Source organism: Elephas maximus, chromosome 19 (genome assembly GCF_024166365.1).
Source record: "Elephas maximus indicus isolate mEleMax1 chromosome 19, mEleMax1 primary haplotype, whole genome shotgun sequence".
NCBI lineage: Eukaryota > Metazoa > Chordata > Mammalia > Proboscidea > Elephantidae > Elephas > Elephas maximus.
In genome coordinates, this window is record NC_064837.1 from 64,651,551 (window position 1) to 64,676,466 (window position 24,916).

Consider the following 24,916-nt stretch of genomic DNA (forward strand, 5'->3'; position numbering starts at 1 on the left):
CCTCGGTGAGATGGATTGGCACAATAGCCACAATGACGGGCTCAAACATGCCAATGATAGTGAGGGTGACACAGGACCGGCAACATTTTGTTCTTTTGCACATAGGGTCACCATGAGTTGGAGTCAACTCCTTGGCACCTATTTATCAAATCCAAGGCCATAGGCTGTTTTCCTGCTACTGTTTATTAATAACCATAGCCAACACAGGCTCCTGGGGGCAGCCTGGGAAGACAGTCCCAGGGTGGAAGCTGGCATCATGCCCCACCTCTGGATGTGTGTCAGCAGATGGAGACTGCCCCAGGGGACAGCGGCTCTTCCTTACCCAGCTCCTTCCATTGGAAATGAGCCCCATGGTTGCAGGGGTGCTGGGCTCAGCCTCAGTGGGGGCAGCAGTAGACATGAAAGAGGACCCCCAGAATGGGGAGGAGCTCCAACATCACCCAGGAAACTTGGGGTGGGGGAGGCTGTCTCCAGGTGGTTCAAGGCAGAGCTGGGACTAGAATCCTGTTTTCCTGGGGTCTCCTGAGGCCAGGAATCTTTCCACTTCAATCCCTGAGTGTGTAATTGCTGTTATTATCACCAAGAGCAATGACTTACACTTTCTTGCACAGAATGGTGGCTCTTCCCACAGACAGGGAGTCAGCAGCCACAGACAGAACCATCCCGCTTGTCCCAGATTCTGGGTGATGATAGAGCCTTGTTTGCTAGCCAGGCACACACAGGCTGGCTTTTCTGTGACACCCCCTCTCCTCGCACACCCCAAGTAATATAGAGGCTCCCCTGTGCACTCGGTGACTAGGGTGGGCAGCCTGGGCAAAGGGAGAAGAGTCCCTCCCCACCTCCCTGGTATGGGGCAGTGGGGGAGGTGATGCCACCCATGCCAGAGACACCGCGGTCACCGTGATGCACGCAGCGCCCATGGAAACCCTAGGCTGCCAGCCGCAGCCCTGGAGACGCCGAAAGACAGACAGCGGAGACAGTGGCCTGGGCTGGGGACCCGTCTGCCCAGGACGCCGCGTGGCCGGTCGGGCGCCCCCTGGAGGGCAGTAGGCAAGGGGCGCCCGGGCCGCGAGGAGCCCAGAAGCTGCCAAACCGACGCTGGGCTCTTGGCGGACGCACCGACTCCGAGGACGGGGACGTACAGGCGGTACAGCCGGACAGCGGCGCAGGCTTTGGCGCCTACCGGGCCGAGGCACCTACTCGCCCTCAGCGCCGGGAGAGGCGGTCCCAGGAGGCGGGAGGTGCGGTCCCTCCCCCGGCCCCGCCTCCCCGGTCAGCGCCCTTGGCCGCGGGCGAGTTGTTGGTTTCGGGTTGTCAGGCAGCTGCAGGGCAGGAGGCTGCGAGGAAAGCCCGGAGGGGACCCAGCGGCCGTGGGGGTGCGCCTGGCTATGCCCGGCGTCGCGGCCTGAGCCCCTCCACCCGCCGCAAGCATGAAGGACAGCGGGGACTCCAAGGACCAGCAACTCATGGTGAGACCCCATGCAGCCTCCTCCCGGCCCGCCTTCACGGTCCGGGAATGAGCGTCCAGTCCCCTCTACCCAACCCAACTAAGAGGACTGAAGGGCCGGGGCTGGGACTGCCCAGAGCGACTTTCCCCAAGTCCTGCGGAATGGAGGTCAAAGCATGATGACCACCCTCTTGAGGCCTGAAAAGTTAGCCCAGCTCCAACCCCACTCCTTTTTACAACCTCCCCCCAGAGGACCCTCAGCCCAAAAGCCTGTGCAAAGGGGTCTCTGGGGCAAGGCTCTTCTCTGGTCCACAAAGACCAGGGCTGGCTTAACCTGCTGCCCTGAGAGGGAAGGTAGGGGTGTAGGGGACCTCCATTTCCTGCTGTTCCAGAGGGTCCTGGCGCTGAGGCGACCACAGGTGGGCAGACAGGAGTACTAGGTATCAGGGGAACCAACCAGTGGGATGTCAGGAGTGGCTGGTGATGCGTATTGGGCTGCAGCACAGATACTGCCCGAGGCAGCACACTATTCAGAAAAGGGGAAGCAGACCAAGGTGGCCCCCAGAGCGCTGGGTCTGAGATGAGATCTGGGGGGTGGGGGTGTGGGGGTGGCAAGGTAGGGACTGAGGACCAGGCTCTTGGTTGTTTGAGCTGCAGGTCGGAGGTGATGAGGGGAAGACTCAGACTTTGGAGCCGGTGTCTCTCTCTCCCAGCCCCTTCCTTACCCCCTAACTCAGCTGAGAGTGGGCCTATGACCCTAGCAGGTGGGTGGTGATTAACTGGAGGATAATGTCATCCCCAGACACAGCGCCCCCAAAGCCAGCACCAAGCCTCACCACAGCCTCCGAGCCCCAGGTCTGGAACAACCTCTCTGGCAGTTTAGAATGTATCTATTTGAAAGTGGGGTGCCCCCTGAGAAGGTTGAAGAGTTCTCCCTTCTGACCAGTGAGGCCAGTAAAGATTATCTGACAGGCGCTGTCCCTCCATACCTCAGACAGTGATGAGTTATTACTTGGTGTGAGGGTCCATTCAGTTAACCCACAGACCCAGCAGGTGCCTCTCCTCGACCAGAAGAGGAAACACCCCCCATTCTTTGGGGGAGACCCAGGCACAGGACGAAGATCCACCATCTCTCAGAGGCTGGAGAACAGAGGGAGGAGGAAGCCCCAGGGACAGTGTCCTCAGGGTAGAAAAATGAGGATGGCCAGGGGCAGCCCCTCTGGGCCCCCAGCTACAGGCTACCTGCTGGCCCGTCTGCTGCCACTGTCCCTACATCTCCTGTTGCAGGACATCGTCCACGGATGCTCAGACAGCTCTGCCTCAGTGCCAAGGCACCAAGTTGCAAAGCCCAAGGGAGCCATGGGGTTTAATTTGGGCCGGTGGCTGGTGAAGCCCAAGAAGCAGACAGCGCTCTCCCCTGGGGGTCTCCCCTGGGCATGGGCTCCTGGGGAACTTCAGACTCAGACACAGCCCGACGCCCTGTAGACTGCTGCCCTCTGACCTAGGCCGTGTCATCAAATCACTCAGTTCTTTAAGACAAAGATGCCTGGGGATGGCTGGACAGAGGAGACTCATGGGGCTTGCCTGGGGGAGGACCCCTGAGACCCTCTTGCTCCTCTCTCGGTGGCTTGGCACAGCCCCCACCTCCTAACCCTGGGGGTGTTGCCTTTCTTCCCAGGTGGCGCTTCGGATCAGGCCCATCAGTGTGGCAGAACTGGAGGAAGGAGCCACCCTCATTGCCCATAAAGTGGATGAGCAGGTACACGGGGTGCAGCCAGGAGCTGCCAGGGCGGGCAGGGGTCTGCTCAGGTCTCAGATCTCACCTGGCAGGAGTAAGAAGGGCCCCCGTGGCTGGCAGCTCCGTCCTTCCTCTACCTACTCATTGCTTGGCTGTGTCAAGGAAGCCCTGGACTTTTCTTTTGGGAAGCCTTCCTGGATTGCTCCAAGGAGAGCTGAGCACCTCCCTGGCCTGGGTGAGCCCTAATCACCACCATTAGCCCTAAAAAGTCATGTACCTTCTGTGTGCCCGAGACCTGATTTTCCCATCATAATGCATCTGCTACCCATGGAGCTTGTATTTATACGGTCTAGCACGAAAGCAAGGGCCCTAGGTGGTGCAAACAGTTTGCACTTGACTAGTAGTAACCTAAAGGTTGGTGGTTTGAATCCACCTAGTAGTGCCGCAGAAGAAGTCTTGGTGATCTGCTTCCATAAGGATTACAGCCAAGAAAACCCTATGGAGCAGTTCTACTCTGCATCACGTGGGGTCGCTAGGAGTCGGAACTGACTAGATGGCAACAGGTTTGGTTTGGTTTGGTTTAGAGCTAAAGCTCACCTCCAGAGTGTCCAGGCTTTGCAGAGTCCTTGGATGTCTGTTTGCTCCCATGGCCCTCATGGAACCATGATGATGGGCAGGGAATTGTCATCCCCGTTGACACATGAAACAATAAATATTTATCAAGTGCCCACAACCAGCTGGGTACTGTGCTAGGAGCTGAGAAATGACAGTGGCTGGAAAAGACCTGTCCTGCCCTTAGTTTCTTTACACTCAAGCATGCGGGGAGAGAAACCGTTAATCAAACAGTAGCGTTGCAAACAAATGAGATTGCTGCTAACAAGGGCTGCAAAGAAGCCCGTAGTGCTACAAGGTTAAGTAAGAGGGGGACCTGGCCTGCTCCTGGAGGTTAGGAGGCTCCTTTAAGAAACGGTGCTGAGCTAAAACATAAGGAGCGGTCATTGTGGGTGTGTGTGTGTGTGTGTGCAGAGAAATTTCAACCAGAGGGACTTGTGTGTGCAAAGGCCCTGTGGTAAGAAGGTACAATTGGGTAACAGAGAAAAGGCCAAGGTGGCTCATGCAGGAGGGGAAGTGGTGAGAGGCGTGAGATGAGGCTGGAGATGTGGGCAGGGGCCAGACCACACACTCTGTAGACCGCAGCCAGGATGTTTGTTTGGGTAGGAATTTGGGGACTCAGGTGTGGGGTTAAGGGTGGGCACAATGGAGGGGGCAGCGGGAGCAGGCTTGGTCCTCAGAGGAGGAACAGCATGGTGGTATCACCTGTGGGGAGCCTGGCAGCACCCCCTTGTCTCCCGAGGGCAGCAGGTTGTGTTTGTGGCTCAGAGAAGTCAGGGTGGCACTACGAAGGCACAAGTGGGGACTTGTTGGGCCTGGGCCCGGCAGGCCTGGACCCACTGGCCATAAGCAAACAGGAGATGGACAGCACCATCTCCAATGCTGCCTGTCTCTGGGCTCCCTTAGGCAACTTCCCACTCCACCCACCCTCTTCCTTCGCCTTTGATGGTGGAGGTGGGCTCCAGCCTTCTGGTTTTTTTCCCCCTGTTCCCTTTTGGAAAAAGGCAGACTTCTCCAGACTTTGAGGAAAGCAGGAAAGGACTGGGAAGCCCCCATCTGAACTGGTTAGGCCCAGCTGGGACAGCAGGCAGTGAATGCACACACAATCATGTAGGGTAGGTCCTGCCATTGCCAGCTGTGTGGCCTTGGGCGGGCTACTCCAAGGCCCTCAGTTGCTTATCTGTAACATGGGGACAGTAATCATAATACCTTCTCTACAGGGTCTTCAGTGGGGCCTTGGTGGCACAGTAGATAAGAGCTCAGGCGCTAACCAAAAGGCGAGCAGTTCAAATCCACCCGCCACAACTTGGATACCCTATGGGGCAGTTCTACTCTGTCGTGTTGGGTTGCTATGAGTCGGAATTGACTCAAAGGCAATGCAGGGAGTTTATACGGTCTTCATGGGCTAATGTATACAGCGTTCACTGCGGTGTGAACTGTGCCTGGCACATGTTGTTAGCTGCTGTCAAGTTGGCGCCAGACTCGTGGTGACCCCGTGCACAATGGAACAAAGTGCTGCCCAGTCCTGCGCCATCCCTGTGATCGGTTGCAGATCAGACCATTGTCCTCCATGGGATTCTCACTGGCTGATTTTCAAAAGTAGATCAGCAGGTCTTTCTTCCTAGTCCGTCCTAGTCCGAAAGCTCTGCTGAAACCTGTTCGACGTACTAGCAACATGCAAACCTCCACTGACAGGTGGTGACTGCCCATGAGGTGCGCTGGCTGGGAATCGAACCCAGTTCTCCCACATGGAAGACAAGAATTCTACCACTGAACTGCCACTGCCTTCCTTCTTGGCACATTAAAAAAAAAAAAAAAGTTGCCATCGAGTCGATTACGACTCACAGCGACCCTAGAGTGGGTCATAGTGGGGTTTAATAAATGTTAGTTATCATTGTGTATTAGCAACGAACACTCCCCAGAGCTGCAGGCTTGCCTGACAAAAGGGGCCAGCCTGGTGGAACCAGAGAGCTGGGGGCAGAAACCTCCTCCAGGCAAGGCCACTCCTGTTTGTCTACCTTAGTTCCCGAAGGATATTAGGTCTGTCAGCCGGAACAACGGCATCCCTCCCTCCCTCTCTCTCTGTCTCTGCTGCTCCTGGCTCCTGGCCGGAGTGGGGGCTGATAATATTAACTGCTGCTGATAGAAAGCCTCCACCCCCCCACCCAGGGTGCAGCCCGTTGTGAGCCCACACTCGGCAAACACTGGCTCCTTTCTGTCCCTGTGAGGTAGGAAGAGGCGTCCTCCTGGGTCCGGCCTGATCCAGTCGAGCCCGAGCCAGGCAGGCCTAACAGGGCTGCTCATTTGTGAGCCAGAAGGCAGAGAGGGTGTCTGTACAGTGTGGGCTCTGGGCCTGGCAGGGACAGCCTCGGCTTCCCCAAGCACCTTCTGCCCAGGAATGGGTTCAAATATGGGCTTTCTCTGGTGGCCCAGCCCAGCCCTCCTGCCCAGAGCTGCAGCCTGAGAGTAGCCACAGCAAATGCCAGTCTGGGAACCTCCTAAAACCAAAAGTCCCTCCATCCCTTCTGACAAATACGGCCTTGGCAACAAGGAGGTGAAGATACATGACTCCAAGAGCAAAAGTGGACAACCGGCCTCCCTCACCAGACCGGAATCCTGCCTCCCACTCTGCCCGACCCCCTCACCCCCTTCGAGGCCTCCACGGTGATCTTCAGGCCTACATCATGGCCCTCAGGGAGGCTCGGGGTCCAGGTGTGGCCATCTCCACCAATGAGGCAGTGGGTCTATTGTCACTCTGCTCCTTCTCTGGGATGTGGGGGCCAGGGGGCCAGAGGGGGTGAGTTTGGGCATTTACCCAGGGTAGCATGGCAGTGGTTTCTCTCCAGCAAACAGTAGCTGTGCCCCAGTGCCCCCCCCCCCCCCCCCCCCAGTGCCCTGCCCCTCTGAAGAAGGCTGTTTGGTTGGTTTGCAGAGTTCTCCTCTACCTGCCTGCTTCCCCTTGCTTGGCTGTGTCCCTCAGTGGCTGTGCTACCCAGCTGTCCCAGGGGCTCCCCAGCCTAGCTTTTTCTGGCCTGGGGCCCTCTGTCCCTGCCTTTTGCTTCCTGCCTCCCCACTGCGACGAGTGGGTTACTTTTCCTCTGCCGACGCCATCGCAGGCCTGGGGGCAGCAGAGCAGCCCAGAGGGCACCCTCGGTGGTTAGCAAGGGAGGCAGGTGCTGCCACGGCCTGCCCGTTGGTGGTTTCAGAAGGGGGACAGGTGGGCTGGGGACTCAGTCACCCACTGGCTTGGGCCAAGGTGAGGGGTCCTAGGACAGCCTTTCTTAAGGCCCAGCATCCTTCTCCTGGGGAGGCCCGAACAAGGCAGGTGGTACAACACAGCTTTGCAGAGGGTGGAGTGTCCCACAGGCAAGGTGCCCTCTGGGGACATGGAGGCGTGATTTGTCTGACCTCTGGGAGACCTGGGGTTAAGGTCTGAATGCTGTAAGGAGACAGTTCAGGTGCCTTGGCCGGCCCATGATCCTAGGGCCCCATTCAATTCGCAAACTGTTTATCTGTAAGACTGATCTATAGGGAAGTTTCAGGCCCCAGAGGTAACACCTGACCCCACCTCCAGTCTCCCACTTCTCACATCAGAATTCCTGGTCCAGTGGACCCAAATGGTTACCTCCCCGCGTATGTTCCTGGAAGCATTTAGTAGGATCTTGGTTTCCTGGTAGCATCTGGGATGGGATTAGACCCTGAAAACAGATACCCCCTGGATGCCACTGATGACTGCTGTATGTAGCGGGGGGGGGGGGCAGGTGGAAGGGCGAAAGGAGTACAACCTGACAGCTGGAGGGCCCAGGAGCTCCAGGGTGGGAGAAGAAGCACCTGAGCATCCACCTTCTCCCTCCCACCCCCCACATCCAGCCTGCCAACCCTCATCCCAGCTTTCTAGACTCTGTTTATCTATAGGATTTAAGTCAACTGACAATGTGTGTAATCCTTTAATTAGCATCTATCTGCTCAAAGCCAAGCTGCCACCACTTCTGCTCCTGGGGGCCTATCAGAGGAGGCAGGGAAGAGCCCTCCTGAGGCCCAGCAGTTGGGAAGGACTGGGGGGTGGGACAAAGGTTTGAGGGGAGAGAGGAACAAAGGCAAAACGGTCACAGGGGAGACTGGCTGGAGAGCAGGGAAGTGTGGCATAGAGAGGAAGAAGCATGGCGCAGACAGGAGGAAGTGTGGTGCAGACAGAAGAAGTGTGGCACAGAGTCCTGGGCTCCTGACAGAACAGCAACTCTAAACCACCAGGAAGAACATTGGCTCAGGAGACACAGACCTGGGCTTTCCCCCAGGCCCGCCTCGTACTGACCATGTGCCCACAGGCAGTGTGCCCACAGGCAAGCCAAAGACCCTCCTCACGTCTCAGTTTCTTCACCAGAAGACATGAATAATAAGAACCCACCCACCCATCCCAGAGAGCTGCCGAGGGGGATTAAACGAGATAAGAGGGAGCCTGTGGCCACACAAATGTGAGGCTATTGTGAAAGAGAAATAAAGGATAAGGTGACAGATGCTAAGTGCTAGAGACAGTGAGTGCTGGGGGCTGGGGGGGGGGGCTCCCTGCACATCTGCCGTCTGGTTGCTTCTTGGCCCTGTTGCCCCAAAGAGCTGAGCATGGTGGACAGTGACTGGTGGAAGATCCCAGGATTTTTTTTTTAAGAGCTTTACTGAGATATAATTCACATACCATACAAGTCATGCACCTCAAGTGTACAATTCAGTGGCTTTTAGAATATTTACATAGTTGTGTGTCTATCACCACAATCCATTTTAGAACATTTTCATCACCCCAAAAAGAAACCCTGCACTCCTTAGCCTTAATCCCGTAGTCCCCCGACATCCTCCAGCCCTAGGCAACCACTGGTCTACTTTCTGTCCCAATGGATTTGCCCGTTCAGCACATTTCCTATAAATGGAATCATACAATATGTGGTCTTCACAATTGGCTTTTTTCACTGAGCATGAGGTTCATCCATGTTGTAGCATGTGTAAGGAGTTCATTCTTTTTATGACTGAATAATATTCTATTGTATGGGTATGCCATACAATGTGTATCCATTCATCAGTTGAGGGGCATTTGGATTGTTTCCACTTTGGAGCTATTACAGATAATGCTGCTCAGATGCAGGGATTCTTACTTTCAGTGTCTGGATGGGTGCAAGCAGAGGAGTCATGTTAAAAATGTAGATTGGCAGTCCCACTACCCCAGAGATTCTGAATCAGTTAGTCTGGGGTGGTGCCTGGGAATCTGCATTTTACAAGCTCTCCAGGTGACACTGATGAAGTTGTCTACAGATCCTTTAAAAATGCAGCCCTAGGATATCTTCTAGGCCACCCCTCCCTCATTCTGGGCCTCAGGGTCCTCAGAGTCCTGTAGTCAATTTGGGACCTGGCCAGGCCTTCAGCCAGGCTACAACTCTGTCCTCAGCAGACAGCTGGACCTTGGTGGCTTTACGAGCTCAGCAGACTCCATTTGGGCCTTCTCTATCCAGCCGAGGGGCTGACAGGCTTCAGGGACACCCTTCCTGGCGTCAGAGTCTTTTTTGAGGACTTACAGGATGACATATTCTCGAAAAATTCTCCTTTTTAAAGAAAGAAACAAAAGCTAGAAACAACCTTTCAAGAAGATACCCACCTAGAATCAGGCTTTTGTTTTGTATTTACACAAGGGAGAATAAAGGGGCTATGGGCTTGGCCCTTTGGACTAGGGATGAGTCCTGTAGGCTGGGACCTTCTCAGAGTTGGATTTTTTCCTGGAGGCTTCCTGAATAGGATGGAGGGTTGATATGGTTTGTTCTCTCAGTGATGCGACCCTGTTGGTTCTCCTTGACTTTTCAGCTGGGAAAAACTTGAAACCCAGAGACGTAATACAATTTCCTGAAGGTCACGACAGCAGTGTTGAACCTGAACCTCCCTTGTGACTCCCCCCTTCCCCCCAAGGATCTTCTCTGCCAGCCTTGGAGGCTGGAGGAGAAATAGTCTAGATCAACTGGGGGGGAGGTGAGATGGGTGATTTTGCCCCCAGGGGACATTTCACAATGAGGGGGGTGCTAATGGCATCTCATGGGTAGAGGCCAGGGATGCTGCTACGCATCCTGGAGTGCACAAGACAGCCCCCACCACAAAGAATTATCCAGCCTGAATTGTCAGTAGTGTCGAGGTTGAGAAACACTGGTCCAGTTTCAGCTGTTTAGAGGCCAGAAAGAAGCCAGTTAAAGCTGCGAAGCTGACTAAGGCACTGGCAGCTTAGTGGCTGCAGCAGGAAGAACTTCCTGACATGCTTTGTTCTGAGCATTTCTCACCTAGGAGATGCCAGGGAGGAGCCTGGAGGCCCATTCCTACTGGGGACACAGCTGAGGGATTAGACAGCCTCCCCCGGCCTGAGGCCCCCCACTTCCCTACAGGATCTTGGGTTTCTGGGCTTAAAGATTCCAAATCTGTCTGGAGCTCTGGAAAGATGAAAACCTGTGGACGCAGTGAGGGGGAGGCTCAAGCTGGGGCCTCTGTTGAGTTAGGACTCCTGGAGCTTCGGGGGCAGCTGGGCCATTTCCCTCTCCTGCCCCACCCTGTACTGTCCTGTGTGAGCAATGTACCCACTAAACCCCGTAAAGGCAATTGCCCAGTGTGCCATGGGCATGAAAAAGTATTAACCCAAATGGTGAAAGAGAATGCCCCATGCTGAGCCTGCTCACCTTAGGGCTGAGGGAGGGGCTGGCCAAGGGCATGCCTCAGGTTGTAGCAGGTGAGCCTGCCTTGGTTGGGCACTCACCTATTTGTTCATTCAAGAGGTGGGGCTGGTTGGTCTAGTGGTTAGGCGCCTGAGTCCTGTAACCAATCAGCTCTAAAATCAAATGCAGCTCTGTACTTTCCAGTGGCTTTGGGCAACATACCTAGCCAATCGGATTCCTCATCTATAATCCAACAAGAGCAAGAATAAAACCAAACCAAACCCATTGCCATTGAGTCAACTCTGACTCATGACGGTCCCATGTGTTACAGAGTAGAACTGCTCCATAGGGTTTTCTTGATTGTAATCTTTACCTAAGCAGATTGCCAGGCCTTTCTTCCGTGGCACCGATGGGTGGGTTCGAACTGCCAAGTTTTAGGTTGGTAGTCTAGCAGAAACCACTTGTGCCATCCAGGGATAGTAAGAATACCTACTTATAAATTGTGAGGGGAAATCAAGAAAGTATGTGTAAGACACTCGGCACCATGCCTACCTCACACAGAGGCCCCCTGGACACCGGGGCTGGGAGTTCTCTTCAACAGACATTCCTTGGCCATCTGCTGTGTGCTGAATGGGGTGGCATGTGCATGGAGCCCAGACGAGGTGCAGGAGCCTTCCAGAATGAGGAACGATATGTGCTCAGAGGGGCCTGACCGTGGGGTTCAGACATGCTCACCTCTGGACATATGCATGAGTTCCTGGTCGGTGTTGTGGGGATCCCTGGAGTGAAGACAGGAGATGAAATTCCTGAGTTTTCTTCCCAAATCTGTGTTTCTTATAAGAATGCTTAATGTACCAGTCTTCTGGGGCTGCTGGGACAAAATACCACAAACCAAGTGACTTATACCCATTGCTGTTGAGTCGATTCCGACTCATAGTGACCCTATAGGACAGAGTAGGACTGCTCCATGGGATTTCCAGGGCTATAATCTTTCCCAAAGCAGAGTGCCAACGTCTTTCTCCTGTGGAGAAGCTAGGGGAGTGACTTATGGGAACATAAATTTGTTGTCTCGGTTTTGGAGCTGGAAGTCCAACTGAGGATGTTGGAAGGGCTATGTTCTCTCCGAAGGCTCTAGGGGAAGATCCTCTCTTGTCTTCCAGCTTCCAGTAGCCCCAAGTGACTGTCCTCTGTCTCTTTGTGTCTCTTCATCTCTTTTACAAGGTCACCCTCAGATTGTGTTTTAGTCATCTAGTGCTGCTATAATAGAAATGCCACAAGTGGATGGCTTTAACAAAGAGAAATTTATTTCCTCACAGTAAAGTAGGCTAAAAGTCCAAATTCAGGGCATCAGCTCCAGGAGAAGGCTTTCTCTCTCTCTGCCAGCCTTCTCATCAATGTTCCCCTGGACTAGGAGCTTCTCTGTGCAGGAACCCTGGGTCCAAAGGATGCACTCAGCTCTCGGCACTGCTTTCTTGGTGGTATGAGATCCCCCTGTCTCTCTGCTCACTTCTTTTATATCCCGAAAGGGATTGCCTCAAGACACAATTCAGTTTTGTAAATTCAGTCCTGCCTCACTAACACAACTGCCCACCCATCCCCGCCTCATTACAGGATTTACAACACAGGGAAATCACATCAGATGACAAAATGGACAATCACGCAATACCGGGAATCAAGCCCAGCCAAATTGATACACATATTTTTGGGGGACACAACTCAATGCATGACAGATGGGATTAGGACCCACCCTCCTCTAGTATGCCCTTGGGTTAACCTAACTGATAACATTTTCCCAAAGACTATTTCTAAACAAGGTCACTTTCACAGGTATCAGGGGTTAGGACTTCAACATATCTTTTTGGGGGACACAGTTCCATCTATAACACCTGGTGGTTCTGAGCTGAGGACCATGGCACAGAGCTTGCCTCTCATCTCTGACTGGCCCATGCTTTTTTCTAGAATGCTTTTCCCCACCTCACACCTCTTGGCCAACTCCTGCTCATCCTTTAAGACTCAATGTGGAGCCACCTCTTCCAGGAAGACTTCCCCTAGTGGTGCGACTGTATTAAGCACTTGCCGTCTTGCTCCTGAGTCCCTAGGTGGTGCAAATCGTTAAGCGTTTGACTACTAACCAAGATGTTGGACATTTGAATCCACCCAGAAGCACCTTGGTAGCAAGGCCTGGCGACCTGCTTTCAAAAAGTCACACGTAGCCTTGAAAACCCTATGGAGCAGTTCCACTTTGCACACATGGGGCCTCCGTGAGTCGGGATTGACTTGATGGCAATGAGTCCTCTCGCTCCCATCGCCACCTATAATCCAGCACTTCCCTTGTTATTAAAATGATCTGCTTCCCCCAAATTCTAACTCAAAAACAAAGACCAGACTTGCTGCTGGCCTGACAGAGACTGGAGAGTATGGCCCCCGGACACCCTTTCAGCTCAGTAATGAAGTCACTCCTGAGGTTCACCCTTCAGCCAAAGATTGAACAGGCCCATGGAACAAAATGAGACTAAAGAGGCACACCAGCCCTGGGGCAGGGACTGACTGGAAGGCAGGAGGGAACAGAAAAGCCGGTAATAGGGAACACGGAGTTGAGAAGGGAGAGTATTGACTTGTCATGGTGTTGTTAACCAGCATCATAGAACAATGTGTGTACGAACTGTTTGATGAGAAACTAGTTTGTTCTGTAAACTTCATCTAAACTACAATAAAAAAAAAAAAGAGAGAGAGAAAAGTAAAATAAAATAAAATGATCTGTTCCCCACTAGACGGTGAGTGTCAGAGGGCAGAAAGCCACATTTCACTCAGCAAACCTGGTGAACTGTCCAGAACTCCTTGTGCTGGTCTCCACGCGTGCCCGGGAGTAGCCCTCCAGCCCCCCCAGTCCTCCCGGCTCAGCTCCAGTTCACCTGGCTGAGGACACAAGGGCTCCATTGTGTGCCAGAATGGACAGGCGTGGGGGTGACACTCTGGAGGGTGGGGTGGGGCTGGGCCCAGATACATGGGGACCCAGACAAAGCCTTCTTTAACGGGTATCATGGTGGCCATGCTGACAATGCACTGATTCAGGCTGTCAGTGCCCAGGGTGCTGGGTGCCCTGGGACTTGGCAGTGTCTGGGGGTCACGGGCAGGTGAGTGGTGGGGGATGAGATCCCCAGCACCAAAGACCCCAGAGGGTGAACCTCAGGCCGCTGGCCCCTCCCGTGTCCACAGAGCTTGGCACCGAAGGAGAGCAGGTACGGCTGGTCAGGTGCCCATGACACCCACTGGGACTCATGCAGTGGGGTCTGAAATGTAAGCAGGGCTGCCACGGCTGGCTCTGGGGCCTGGGACAGGAACTGATCCAGGAGGAGGCTCAGAGGGCATGGGGCCCACAGCGGTGAGGAGGTGCCAGGGGCTAGGATGGGTGGGCACCCAGGTAACAGACTGCTTATACTCAGTTCACAGTGGCCACCCACTGTTCGGCAAGCTGTGAGAGGGCTCAAGTCAGCAGCCTCAGTCCTTCCCCACACAGACCCCGCCTAGCCAGTCTGGGGCCTCCCCTCTCCCTGGTGTACCTGGAACCTGCATGGAATGAGGCTTCCGGGGGAGGCTCCTGGTGCTGGGCCTCCTAGCGAGAGACCCACCGCCCTCATTCCTCCCCTGAGAATCCCAGAAGGAGCCTTGCTGGGGCCCGAGCGTCTGTGGTCAGTTTAGGTGCCGTGAGCAGACACCTGACTCCAGGTGGCTAAGGAATGGGGCTTTGATGTCAGGCGTATGTAGAATAAGGAGGCAAGTCTGCTGGGAGCCTCAAGGCTGTCATCCTTCTGGGGGGGGGGGAACTTTTCAAATCCTCAAGTTGGTTGGGGTTGACCCAGAGGGACCCTGGCGGCAGGAGTCATGGGTCCCTTGGAGCCCAGCCAGCTCCCAGCTCTGCATCTGCCTCCGAGTGGCTGCTCCCATGCCTTGTTCCCCACCCCTTCCCAGGACTGCCACCTGGCCCCCACACTGACCCAGGAAGGGGAGCAGCTTCTGTCTGCTCCCTTGGGGGGCAGGATATGACAGCCACCCCCTCCTCACTGCCTCTACCTGGACTCTGCTCACTGCTCAGACCTGCTCTCGTCTCCGAGGGTTAGACTTCAGAGGGCTGTGCACATGGGGGCTGCACAGTGAGTGCCCCCCTGCCCCACAAGGCCCCCTCTGTGGGCGTGGAGGAGCAGAGGGGGCATGTGAGTAGCAGCTCAGTGTGGTGGGCAGGGCTCCAACCCTGGTCGTGTGACTTGGTGACTCAGTTTCCCCTCTGAGGATAATAATCGTGAGTGAGTTCATCCATGTCCCACCACCACCCGTTGCTGCCGAGTGGACTCTGACTCACGGCGACCCCACAGGTGTCAGAGTAGAGCTGCGCTCCGTGGAGTGTTCAACGGTTGGTTTTTCAGACGTAGATCACCAGGCATTTCTTTCGAGGTGCCTCTGAGTGGGCTTAACCAACAACCCCTCCTAATTTATGTAAAAGGACTCAATAGTCATGAGCGATTGTTATTATCTGGCGGGAGGGGGGCTGGCATGAGGCCTCCTCTCCCCTCAGAAGACGAACAGCAAGGGGCTGGTGAGGCTCATCTGTTGGCCGGGCCCCTTCGCTCCACCTCATTAGAGTGGAGCATAGCAGCGGCGTGTTTTCCCCTGGCTGTCTGGCCCCAGCCAGGACCCCAGGGACCCCAGGCACTCCCTGGCCCAGAGCAGCACTTAGAGGAGCCAGTGACCTTTCAGTGGGGGAAGGTGGTGCAGGGAGCAGGAGACCTTCCCGTTACCCTGCCTTGGCCCCTGCTCTCCCTCTTAACAGCCCCTTGAACAAAGACCGTTGTGCACTTAGTCTATGCCTAGCATCATGCCCGAGCACATTACACATGTCATCTCACGGGCTAGACATGGCCCTCTAGGTAGATAATACTGTTGTCCCCATTTGACAGAGGCGGGGACTGAGGCTCTTAGCCTCATTCGGCCACAAGTTGGCTATTTCCAAACCCAATCTCCTTTCTTCATCTCTCCCACTAGCCACCAGCCAGCTGTCTGTCCTGGCCCTCGGTCCACCCAGTGTCTGAGGCAGGCCAAGCAGGCTGGGCAGGGCCGCAGAGGGCACCTGGCTGTAGCGAGGGGCTTCAGTCTGTGGAGTCCTGGTTCCTCCACTTGTGTGACCTTGGGCAAGTGACTACTTTGGGCCCTGATTTCCTCATCTGTAAAGTGGGAGCAGGAATTGTCCTCACCACCTGCAGTTGTGGGGAGCTCAGATGTGTGAGTGCTTAAAACAGATCCTGACACAAAAGAATGGCCAGGAAGTGCAAGGCATTGTGGTTGTTGCTCCTCCTTTGGTACAGGCTGTGTGGGGTGTGGTGCTGGGTTTACAGGAAGCCCCCCCACCCTGGGGTCTGGGGCCTACCATGGCTTGGGCATCCCCCACGGTGCTTCCCCTCTCGGGTTCCTTGCAGGGGCGTTTGTTTTGGGGCTTCCTCTTTAGGCATCCGAGGTCAAGTGTTCCCAACCTCACTCCTGGGGAGCCTGATGCAGAGCAGGAGCAACCCAGGGCTCAGGGCATGGGGCTCGCCAGCTCTGCAACCCCCAACAGGACCTCGAATCCAGGGGTGCCCTCCAAGGCTTCTGGGCCACCCATTCCTTACCCATGTCCTAACTTGAGGGTGAGGCAGGTGAGGTCAGAATTCACAGGCTTAGTGAATTCTGAGAGCTGACCTGGGAACTGGTGAGTGCCAGCCTGCCCCGGGACCCGTTGCAGATGGTGATTCTCATGGACCCCATGGAGGACCCTGATGACATCCTGCGGGCTCACCGCTCCCGGGAAAAGTCCTACCTGTTTGACGTGGCCTTTGACTTCACTGCCACCCAGGTGAGGTGCTTCTGGGGGCATGCAGGAGCACCTCTCGGCCCTTTGCCTTACTCTGGAGGGAGACTCAGGGGACCCTGCCCTTGACTCCCAGCCTCCCTGCAGCACTGGCTGAAGTGGACACACCCTGTAGGGAACACAGCCTGGTTGGCCCCTTGAAGCCTGTCTGGTGGGGAGGGGGCAGGTGGAGCACAGTGACAGGGAAGCTGAAACCGGGGGACCCCCGTCTTCCCATCTGCAGGATGCTCCCAGAAGCAGGTGCAATGCGTCCCCGGGCTGGGGGCCAGAAGGCAGCTATGGGGGGAGGCATCTCGGGTGTCCTGAGCTCTGTTTCAAGCTGGCGTCCCCACCCTGGGGTGAAAGCAGAGACACCCCTCCCCCACTCCCACATCACTTCTCCCTTTTGGGAGCTGGGCATGCCCGTGGGCATCTGTGCTTTGCCTGCCTGTCTCCCCGCTGCTGATGGTCCCCTCTTCCCTGCAGGAGATGGTGTATCAGGCCACCACCAAGAGCCTTATTGAAGGCGTCATCTCGGGCTACAACGCCACTGTCTTTGCCTACGGCCCCACTGGTGAGGGGGCAGACCCAGAAGAGGCCTGCAATGCCCCTGGGGTCTCTGCCTTGGGAAATAAGCCCCCTCAGAGAGCTACCCTCGCTCCAGCTGGGCAGGAGTCGAGTTGTGGCTGATCCCAACCCCGCCCAGAACCTTCCAACCCCAAGGTTCCAGTCCAACGCCTCTGCTCCCCACTGCCTCCCCGGCCATCTGGCTGGGCCCGGCTTCTAGGACAGACTGGATGTACCCACCAAGGTCTCAATCCTGCCCCCCACCCCCGGTCCTGCTCAGGCTGTGGGAAAACCTACACCATGCTGGGCACAGACCATGAGCCGGGCATCTACGTCCGAACCCTCAATGACCTCTTCCACGCCATCGAGGAGACCAGCAATGACATGGAGTATGAGGTGTCCATGTCCTACCTGGAGGTGAGCCTCCACCCTGGCCGCTGGGCTTGGACAAGAGGCTGGTCAGATGGGGCTGGCCCAGCTCCCAGGCCAGGCCACTGGGCAGGTTCCCGGGAGCTCATCACTGCTGCTCCCGTACACCCATGCTGTTAACCCCTCTGTACCCAAACCTGAGGCTCAGAGAGGTTAGGAAACTAGGTCAAAGTCACACAGGATGTGAGGGAGCAGAGAGAGAGTCAACCTCAGGGCCTTGTGGCTTTAAAGCCAAGCCCTGCCTCACCCATCAGTGAGCACAGAACTCCACCACACACCCTGCCATCTGCTACCTGCATCCTCACAGTCCCATTCTTACAGCAGACCAACCTGCCCTGCCTTGCTTCCTCCAGGCACTCTGCCCACACAGGTACAGGTGAGAGCATATGCTGCAGGTACAGGCTTGAGCCTGGAGGCCTCAGCTACTGAGCCACAGCCTCCCTGAGCCCACCTGCAGGAGCACAACCAGGAACAGTGGGTGTGGGGCATGCAGAGAGGCCAGAAGGTGGAAGAGCCAGTGCGCTGGCCTCCCTTTGGCTCTGGCCGCTAGGAGGAGCTGATAATCTCCAAGGTGACAGCTTCTGGGTTGCGGGGCGGGGGAGAGGGGGGAGAGTAAGGCAAGCCCCAGCCAGCATGGTGTTGACTCAGCCAGCAAGACTCACTTTGGAGGGGAGGCAGGTGAGTTGCCTAGCAACCAGCAGGGGTGGCCTGTCTTAGTTATCTGTTCTTGTTGTTAGGTGCCATTGAGTTAGTTTTGACTCATAGTGACCCTATGTACAGCAGAACAAAACACTGCCCGGTCCTGAGCCATCCTTGAAATCCTTGCTATGTTTGAGCCCATTGTTGCAGCCACTGTGTCAATCCATCTCGTTGAGGGTCTTCCTCTTCTTTGATGACCCTTTGCTTTACCAAGCATGATGTCCTTCTCCAGGAACTGGTCTCTCCTGATAACATGTCCAAAGTACATGAGACGTAATTTCACCATCCTCCCTCCTAAGGAACATTCTGGCTGTACTTCTTCCAAGACAGATGTGTTTGTTCTTCTGGCAGTCCATAATTCAAAGACATCAGTTCTTCTTCCATCCTCCTTATTCATTGCCCGGCTCTCGTGTGTGAGGAGATTGAAAACGCCATGGCTTTGGTCAGGAGCGCCTTAGTCCTCAAAGTGACATCTTTGCTTCTTAACACTTTAAAGAGATCTTTTACAGCAGATTTGCCCAATGCAATACATCGTTTCTTGACTACTGCTTCCATGGGTGTTGATCGTGGATCCAAGTAAAATGAAATGTTTAACTTCAATCTTTTCTCCATTTATCATGATGTTGCTTATTGGTCCAATTGTGAGGATTTTTGTTTTCTTTATGTTATATATGTTATCTTCCTTAGTTATCTAGTGCTGCTATAACAGAAATGCCACAAGTGGGTAACTTTAACAAAAATTTATTTTCTCACAGTTTAAGAAAATAGAAGTCTGATTTCAGAAAGCTGGCTCTAGGGGAAGGCTCTCTGTTGGCTGTGGAGGAAGGTCCTTGTCTCCTCAGCTTCTGCTTCCTGGTTCCTTGGAGATCTCCATGTGTCTTGGCATCTATCTTACCCCATCTCTCTCTGCTTGCTTGTTTAATCTCTTTTATATCTCAAAAGAGATTGACTAAAGATATACCCTACACTCATCCTGCCTCATTAACATAACAAATACAGCCCATTCCCAAATGGGATTATAGCCACAGGCATAGAGCTTAGGATTTACAACACATTTTGGGGGGGGGGGGACACAATTCAATCTATAACATTTATGTCCTTGCCACATGCAAAGCACATTCACCGCATCACATCATCCCAAAAGTCTTAAATCAAATCCAAGTCCAAAATTTCATCTTCTGAATCATCCAAATCAAATGCGATTGAGAGTAGGCGTATTTCCATCCTGGGGCAAAATTCCTCTTCATCTGTGAACATGTGAAATCTAGAATACAAGTTATCTGTTTCCAAAATATAAAAGTGGAACAGGCACAAGGTAGACATTTTCATTACAAATGGGAGAAATTGGAGGGAAACCAAGCAAGTTGAAAACCCATCAGAACAAATTACATTAGCTCTCCAGGCTTGAACATAATTCTCTGTTCTTTGGGACCGTCTGGGCAATGGCCCTACTCTCCAGACTCAGGGCGTTGGCCATGCCATCTGGATTCTGGGTGGAGGCCCCTTGGCCCTGGGCTTCTACCTTGTCTTCCAGGCCCACTGGGATTGCAGCTTGGTACTCTAGGCTTTGGGCAGCCCCATGCTCCTAGTCTATCCAAGTGGCAATACCACCCCCTTGGCCAGAGCAGTTATGGTTCTTCTGTCCCTTGGGCATGGCAGCCTTGTCCCCTCAGATTTGGGCAGCAGCCCCATCCCCCTGGCACACCTTAATGGCAGCCCCACACTCTGGAACCAAGTTGGCAAAGATCCAACTCTTTGAAACCTAGGAGGCTGTGGCCCTACCCTTTGAAACTGAGAGGGTCCTGCTTCCTGTGCTTCTTCCAACAATTTGCTGATCTCTGAGCTACTCCAGGAATGGTCCTTTTCTTTTCCTGGGGGACAACAGATGCAGCTCATTTGGCCTGTTTCCTGCCTATATAGTATTCCAAGAGGCAGATAGTATTCTTTCCTTTTGTTCTTTCTCTGTCCCTTTAGCCTAAGCTGATGGATTTTCTGCTATGGTAGTTGGTTAGATCCATCAGTCACAGGCTTAATCTCTTTAACAAAAGATTGTGTAGCCATGTCCCTGGTGAAACACTCTAGGACATGTATCCTTAGTTTGTACAACAGAATTTTCCAAATCTTTAAGTTCTGTTTTCATTTTAGACAGTTCATTTTTAAGTCCATCTCTTTCCTCTGGAATTTTACTATAAGTGGCAAAGAGAAACTATGGAGCCCCTTTAAGATCTTGCTTAGACTTGCCAAAACCAAAGATAAAGAGATAATTATAAGAGCAGCAAGGGATAAAAGAAAAGTCACCTACAAGGGAGAGCCAATAAGAATAAGCTTGGACTACTCAGCAGAAACCATGCAGGCAAGAAGGAGGCAATGGGATGACATATTTAAAACACTGAAGGAAAAAACTTGCCTGCCAAGAATCATATATCCACCAAAACTGTCTGTTGAATATGAAGGTGAAATTAAGACATTTCCAGATAAACACAAGTTGAGGGAATTCATAAAAACCAAACCAAAACTACAAGAAATACTAAAGGGAGCTCTTTGGTTAGAAAATCAATAATATCAGGTATCGACCCAAGACTAGAACACTGGGAAGAGCAACCAGAAGTCAACCCAGACAGGGAAATCCAAAAACAAAAAAAAACAAAGCAAGATTAAAAAAAAAGCCCAACACAGGGTAACGGCGATGTCATTATATAAAAGCAGATAACATTAAAATAATAAAGAGGGACTAAGAAATGTAATCATACACCTTCCATATGTAGAGGAAGATACGGCGATACAAAGAAATAAAAGTTGGTTATAAATTTAGAAAAATAGGGGTAAATAATAAGGTAACCACAAAGGAGACAAACTATCCTACTCATCAAAATAAAATACAAGGGAAAAATACAGACTCAGCAGAAACAAAATCAACAACAACAAATATGAGGAAAGGACAATATATAAAGAAAATCTACTCAGCACATAAAATCAAGTGGGAAAAAGAAGTTGTCAACACACAAAAAAAGACATCAAAACGATAGCACTAAATTCATACCTATCCATAATTACCCTGAATGTAAATGGACTAAATGCACCAATAAAGAGACAGAGAGTGGCAGAATGGATTAAAAAACAAGATCTGTCTATATGCTGCCTACAAGAGACACACCTGAGACTTAGAGACACAAACAAACTAAAACTCAAAGAATGGAAAAAAAATATATCAAGCAAACAACAATCAAAAAAGAGCAGGAGTGGCAATATTAATTTCTGACAAAATAGACTTTAAAGTTAAATCCATCAGAAAGGATAAGAAAGGACACTATATAATAACTAAAGGGACAATACACCAAGAAAATATAACCATATTAAATATTTATGCACCCAATGACAGGGCTGCAAGATACATAAAACAAACTATCAACATTGAAAAGTGAGATAGACAGCTCCACAATAATAGTAGGAGACTTCAACATACCACTTTCGGTCACAGGACATCCAGAAAGAAGCTCAATAAAGACACGGAAGATCTAAATGCCACAATCAACCAACTTGACCTCATAGACATATACAGAACACTCCACCCAACAGCAACCAACTATACTCTCTTTTCTAGTGCACATGGAACATTCTCTAGAATAGACCACATATTAGGTAATAAAGCAAGCCTTAGCAGAATCCAAAACATTGAAATACTACAAAGCATCTTCTCTGACTGTAAGGCCATAAAAGTGGAAATCAATAACAGGAAAAGCAGGGAAAAGAAATCAAACACTTGGAAACTGAACAATACCCTGCTCAAAAAAGACTGGATTATAGAAGACATTAAGGATGGTATAAAGAAATTCAGAGAATCCAATGAGAATGAAAACCCTTCCTATCAGAACCTTTGGGACACAGCAAAAGCGGTGCTCAGAGGCCAATTTATATCAATAAATGCACACATCCAAAAAGGAGAAAGGGCCAAAATCAAAGAACTATCCCTACAACTTGAACAAATAGAAAGAGCAACAAAAGAAACCCACAGGCACCAGAAGAAAGCAAATAATAAAAATTAGAGCTGAACTAAATGAAATAGAAAACAGAAAAACAATTTAAAGAATTAACAAGACGAAAAGCTGTTTTTTTGAAAAACTCAACAAAATTGATAAACCATTGGCCAAACTGACAAAAGAAAAACAGGAGAGGAAGATCTTGCTTAGAAATCTTATCAGCCAGCTATCCAAGTTCACCACTTACAAGTTCTCGCTTCCACCAAATATTTGAACACAATTCAGAGATGTTCTTTGCCACTGCATAAAAACCACGGCCCTTCCTCCACTGTCTAATTACATGTCCATCATTCTCTTTTAAAGCCTCACCGGAAACACGTTTAATGTCCACATTTCTAGCAACATTCTGTTGCTGGCACCATATGTATTCCCTAAGATGACAGAGACTTTCTGTATAGCTCTCCTCACTTCCTTCTGAGCCCTCAGCAGAATTGCCTTTGATGTCCATAATTCTACCAACGGTCTCTTCATGGTAATCTAGGCTTTTACTATTAGGCACCTTAAAACTCTTCCAGCCTCTACCCACTACCCAATTCCAAAACTACTTCCACATTTTAGGTATTTGTTAGAGCAGCACCCCACTCTTCCGGTACCAAATTATGACTTAGTTATCTACTGCTGCAACAATTGGATGGCTTTTAACAAACAGAAATTTATCTTCTCACAGTTTAGGAGGCTAGAAGCCCAAATTCAGAGCACCAGCTCCAGGGGAAGGCTTTCTCTCTGTTAGCTCTGGAGGAAGGTCCTTGTCTCTTCAGCTTCTGCTTCCTGGTTCCTTGGAGATCTCCATGTGTCTTGGCATCTGTCTTACCCCATCTCTCTCCGCTTGCTTGTTTAATCTCTTTTGTATCTCAAAAGAGATTGACTCAAGATACATCCTACCCTAATCCTACCTCATTAACATAACAAAGACAACCCATTCCCAAATGGAATTATAATGACAGGCATCGAGGTTAGGATTCACAGCACATATTTTTGGGGGACATACTTCAATCCATCTGAAGGGGTCCCCCAGCTGGCCAGAGTGTTCCTGCCATTGGTCAGATCCCAAGGGCTGAGCCCCTGTCCCAGTGTTCAGTCTGTTTGCAAAAGGCCACCCCTTGGTTTTGATGGATCTTGTATCCACATCTCAGACAGCCTGATGTGTCCCTGTGGATGCTGAAGCCCTCGTTTCCCCATAGAAAGGAAGGGGCTGGCCCCCTAATCTGGGTTTCTCAGCAAGGAGCTCAGGAAGTTTGAGCTCCTGTCTCCTTCCTACTGGACAGTGTGGGAGCCTGGCTCTGGCCTGGACCCGTGTCCTGTCACCCATTAACGTACCCATCCCATTAGATCTACAACGAGATGATCCGGGACCTGCTGAACCCCGCCCTGGGATACCTGGAGCTGAGGGAGGACTCCAAGGGGGTGATCCAAGTGGCAGGAATCACCGAGGTCTCCACCATCAATGCCAAAGAGGCGAGTCTGATACAGCCAGGGGCAGGAACAGGGACACTCACCACCTGAGGGGGCCTGAGGCGTTGGGGACTGAAGCTCAGCTTGGGCTGGGCTGGGACAGACCCAGAGAATCCTGAGAGGTGGCAAGAGGGGGACTCTCACACTGTCACCCTGCCTGGCATTGCTGACCCTGGGGGAGGGGGTGAGCAGGCAACACAGCCTCCCTGTTTACACACAGAAAGCTCCTGGGGTCAGGGACCTCCCCAGACCCCAGCCAGCCTGGGCCCTTCCCCCGCTCTCAGATGCAGGACATGCTCCCCTAGCTCTGGGGATGCCTCCTCTCTGTGAAAGTCCCTGCAGAAGCCCCCCACAGGTCCCCACGAATCACCACCCCCGCCCCCGCACTCAGATCATGCAGCTGCTGATGAAGGGGAACCGGCAGAGGACGCAGGAGCCCACGGCTGCCAACCAGACTTCGTCGCGCTCTCACGCTGTGCTCCAGGTGGCTGTGCGCCAGCGCAGCCGCATCAAGGACATCCTGCAGGAGGTGCGGCAGGGCCGCCTCTTCATGATTGACCTGGCCGGCTCGGAGCGGGCCTCCCAGGTGAGCCTGGCTCCCAGGTGGGGCTGGAGGGTCTTAGGGGGAGGGGCAGGGCAGGCTAATGGCCTCCCAGGTGAGCCTGACTCCCAGATGGGGCTGCGCCTCAGGGGGAGGGGCAGGGCAGGACGATGGCCTCCCAGGTGAGCCCAGTTCCCAGGTGGGGCTGGGAGGATCTTAGGGGGAGGCGGAGGGCAGGCTGATGGCCTATCAGGTGAGCCCAGCTCCCAGGTGGGAATGGGGGTATTGGGGAGGGGGAGGGCAGGATGATGGCCTTCTGGGTGAGCCCGGCTCCCCAGGGGCTGAGGGAGGGCTGTCCTTAGGCAGGAGCAGTACACCCTTGTAAGGGCCTAAGGAATGTCCTGGAGGAGCAAAAGAGGGGAGAAGGATGAGGAGGGGTGTCCTGAGGAAGAGCCAAGGAGGGGCTATTTGTGGGAAGGGAGAGAAGGATCGGAGGATGTGGGGAGCAGGAAGAGAACTAACCGCAGAGGGAGAGACACAAAGCCCTGCCTGGGGGCCTTGGCTAGGGCAGGAGCCTGTAGACGGTCTCTCCGACCACACCAAGGAGAGAAGGTCCCTGCCACCCACCTCTCCAGCATCTTTGTCTCCCACTAAGCCCTGCTTGCCTGGCTCTGAGGCCTTGCACAGACAGCACCGCCTGGCATGCAGGCTCACTGCCCTTCCAAGGGTACTTTCAAGGCTGCACGGCCACAGGAAAGAGGAGGCTGAGCAACATCCCTGTTGGCGCTGGAGACAGTGCAGGGAAAGGCCAGTGGCCAGCAAGAATGAGCAGGGTTCCATGTTCGTAC

The 24,916-nt window shown here is 52.9% G+C and overlaps 1 protein-coding gene across 2 annotated transcripts in view; it reads left to right on the forward strand.

Moving 5' to 3' along the window:
- Positions 1 to 1,171: 1,171 nt before the first annotated feature.
- Positions 1,172 to 24,916, forward strand: part of KIF19 (kinesin family member 19) — a 34,898-nt gene continuing 11,153 nt past the window's right edge. The window contains exons 1-7 of one of the 2 annotated variants that reach the window (XM_049861427.1): positions 1,172 to 1,469; positions 3,126 to 3,206; positions 16,239 to 16,349; positions 16,830 to 16,917; positions 17,191 to 17,327; positions 23,405 to 23,530; positions 23,919 to 24,113. In XM_049861427.1, the coding sequence (XP_049717384.1) occupies positions 1,431 to 1,469; positions 3,126 to 3,206; positions 16,239 to 16,349; positions 16,830 to 16,917; positions 17,191 to 17,327; positions 23,405 to 23,530; positions 23,919 to 24,113 (777 nt within the window). In that variant the 5' untranslated portion in view covers positions 1,172 to 1,430. The remainder of the gene's footprint in view (positions 1,470 to 3,125; positions 3,207 to 16,238; positions 16,350 to 16,829; positions 16,918 to 17,190; positions 17,328 to 23,404; positions 23,531 to 23,918; positions 24,114 to 24,916) is intronic. The other variant, XM_049861428.1, reaches the window with a different exon arrangement.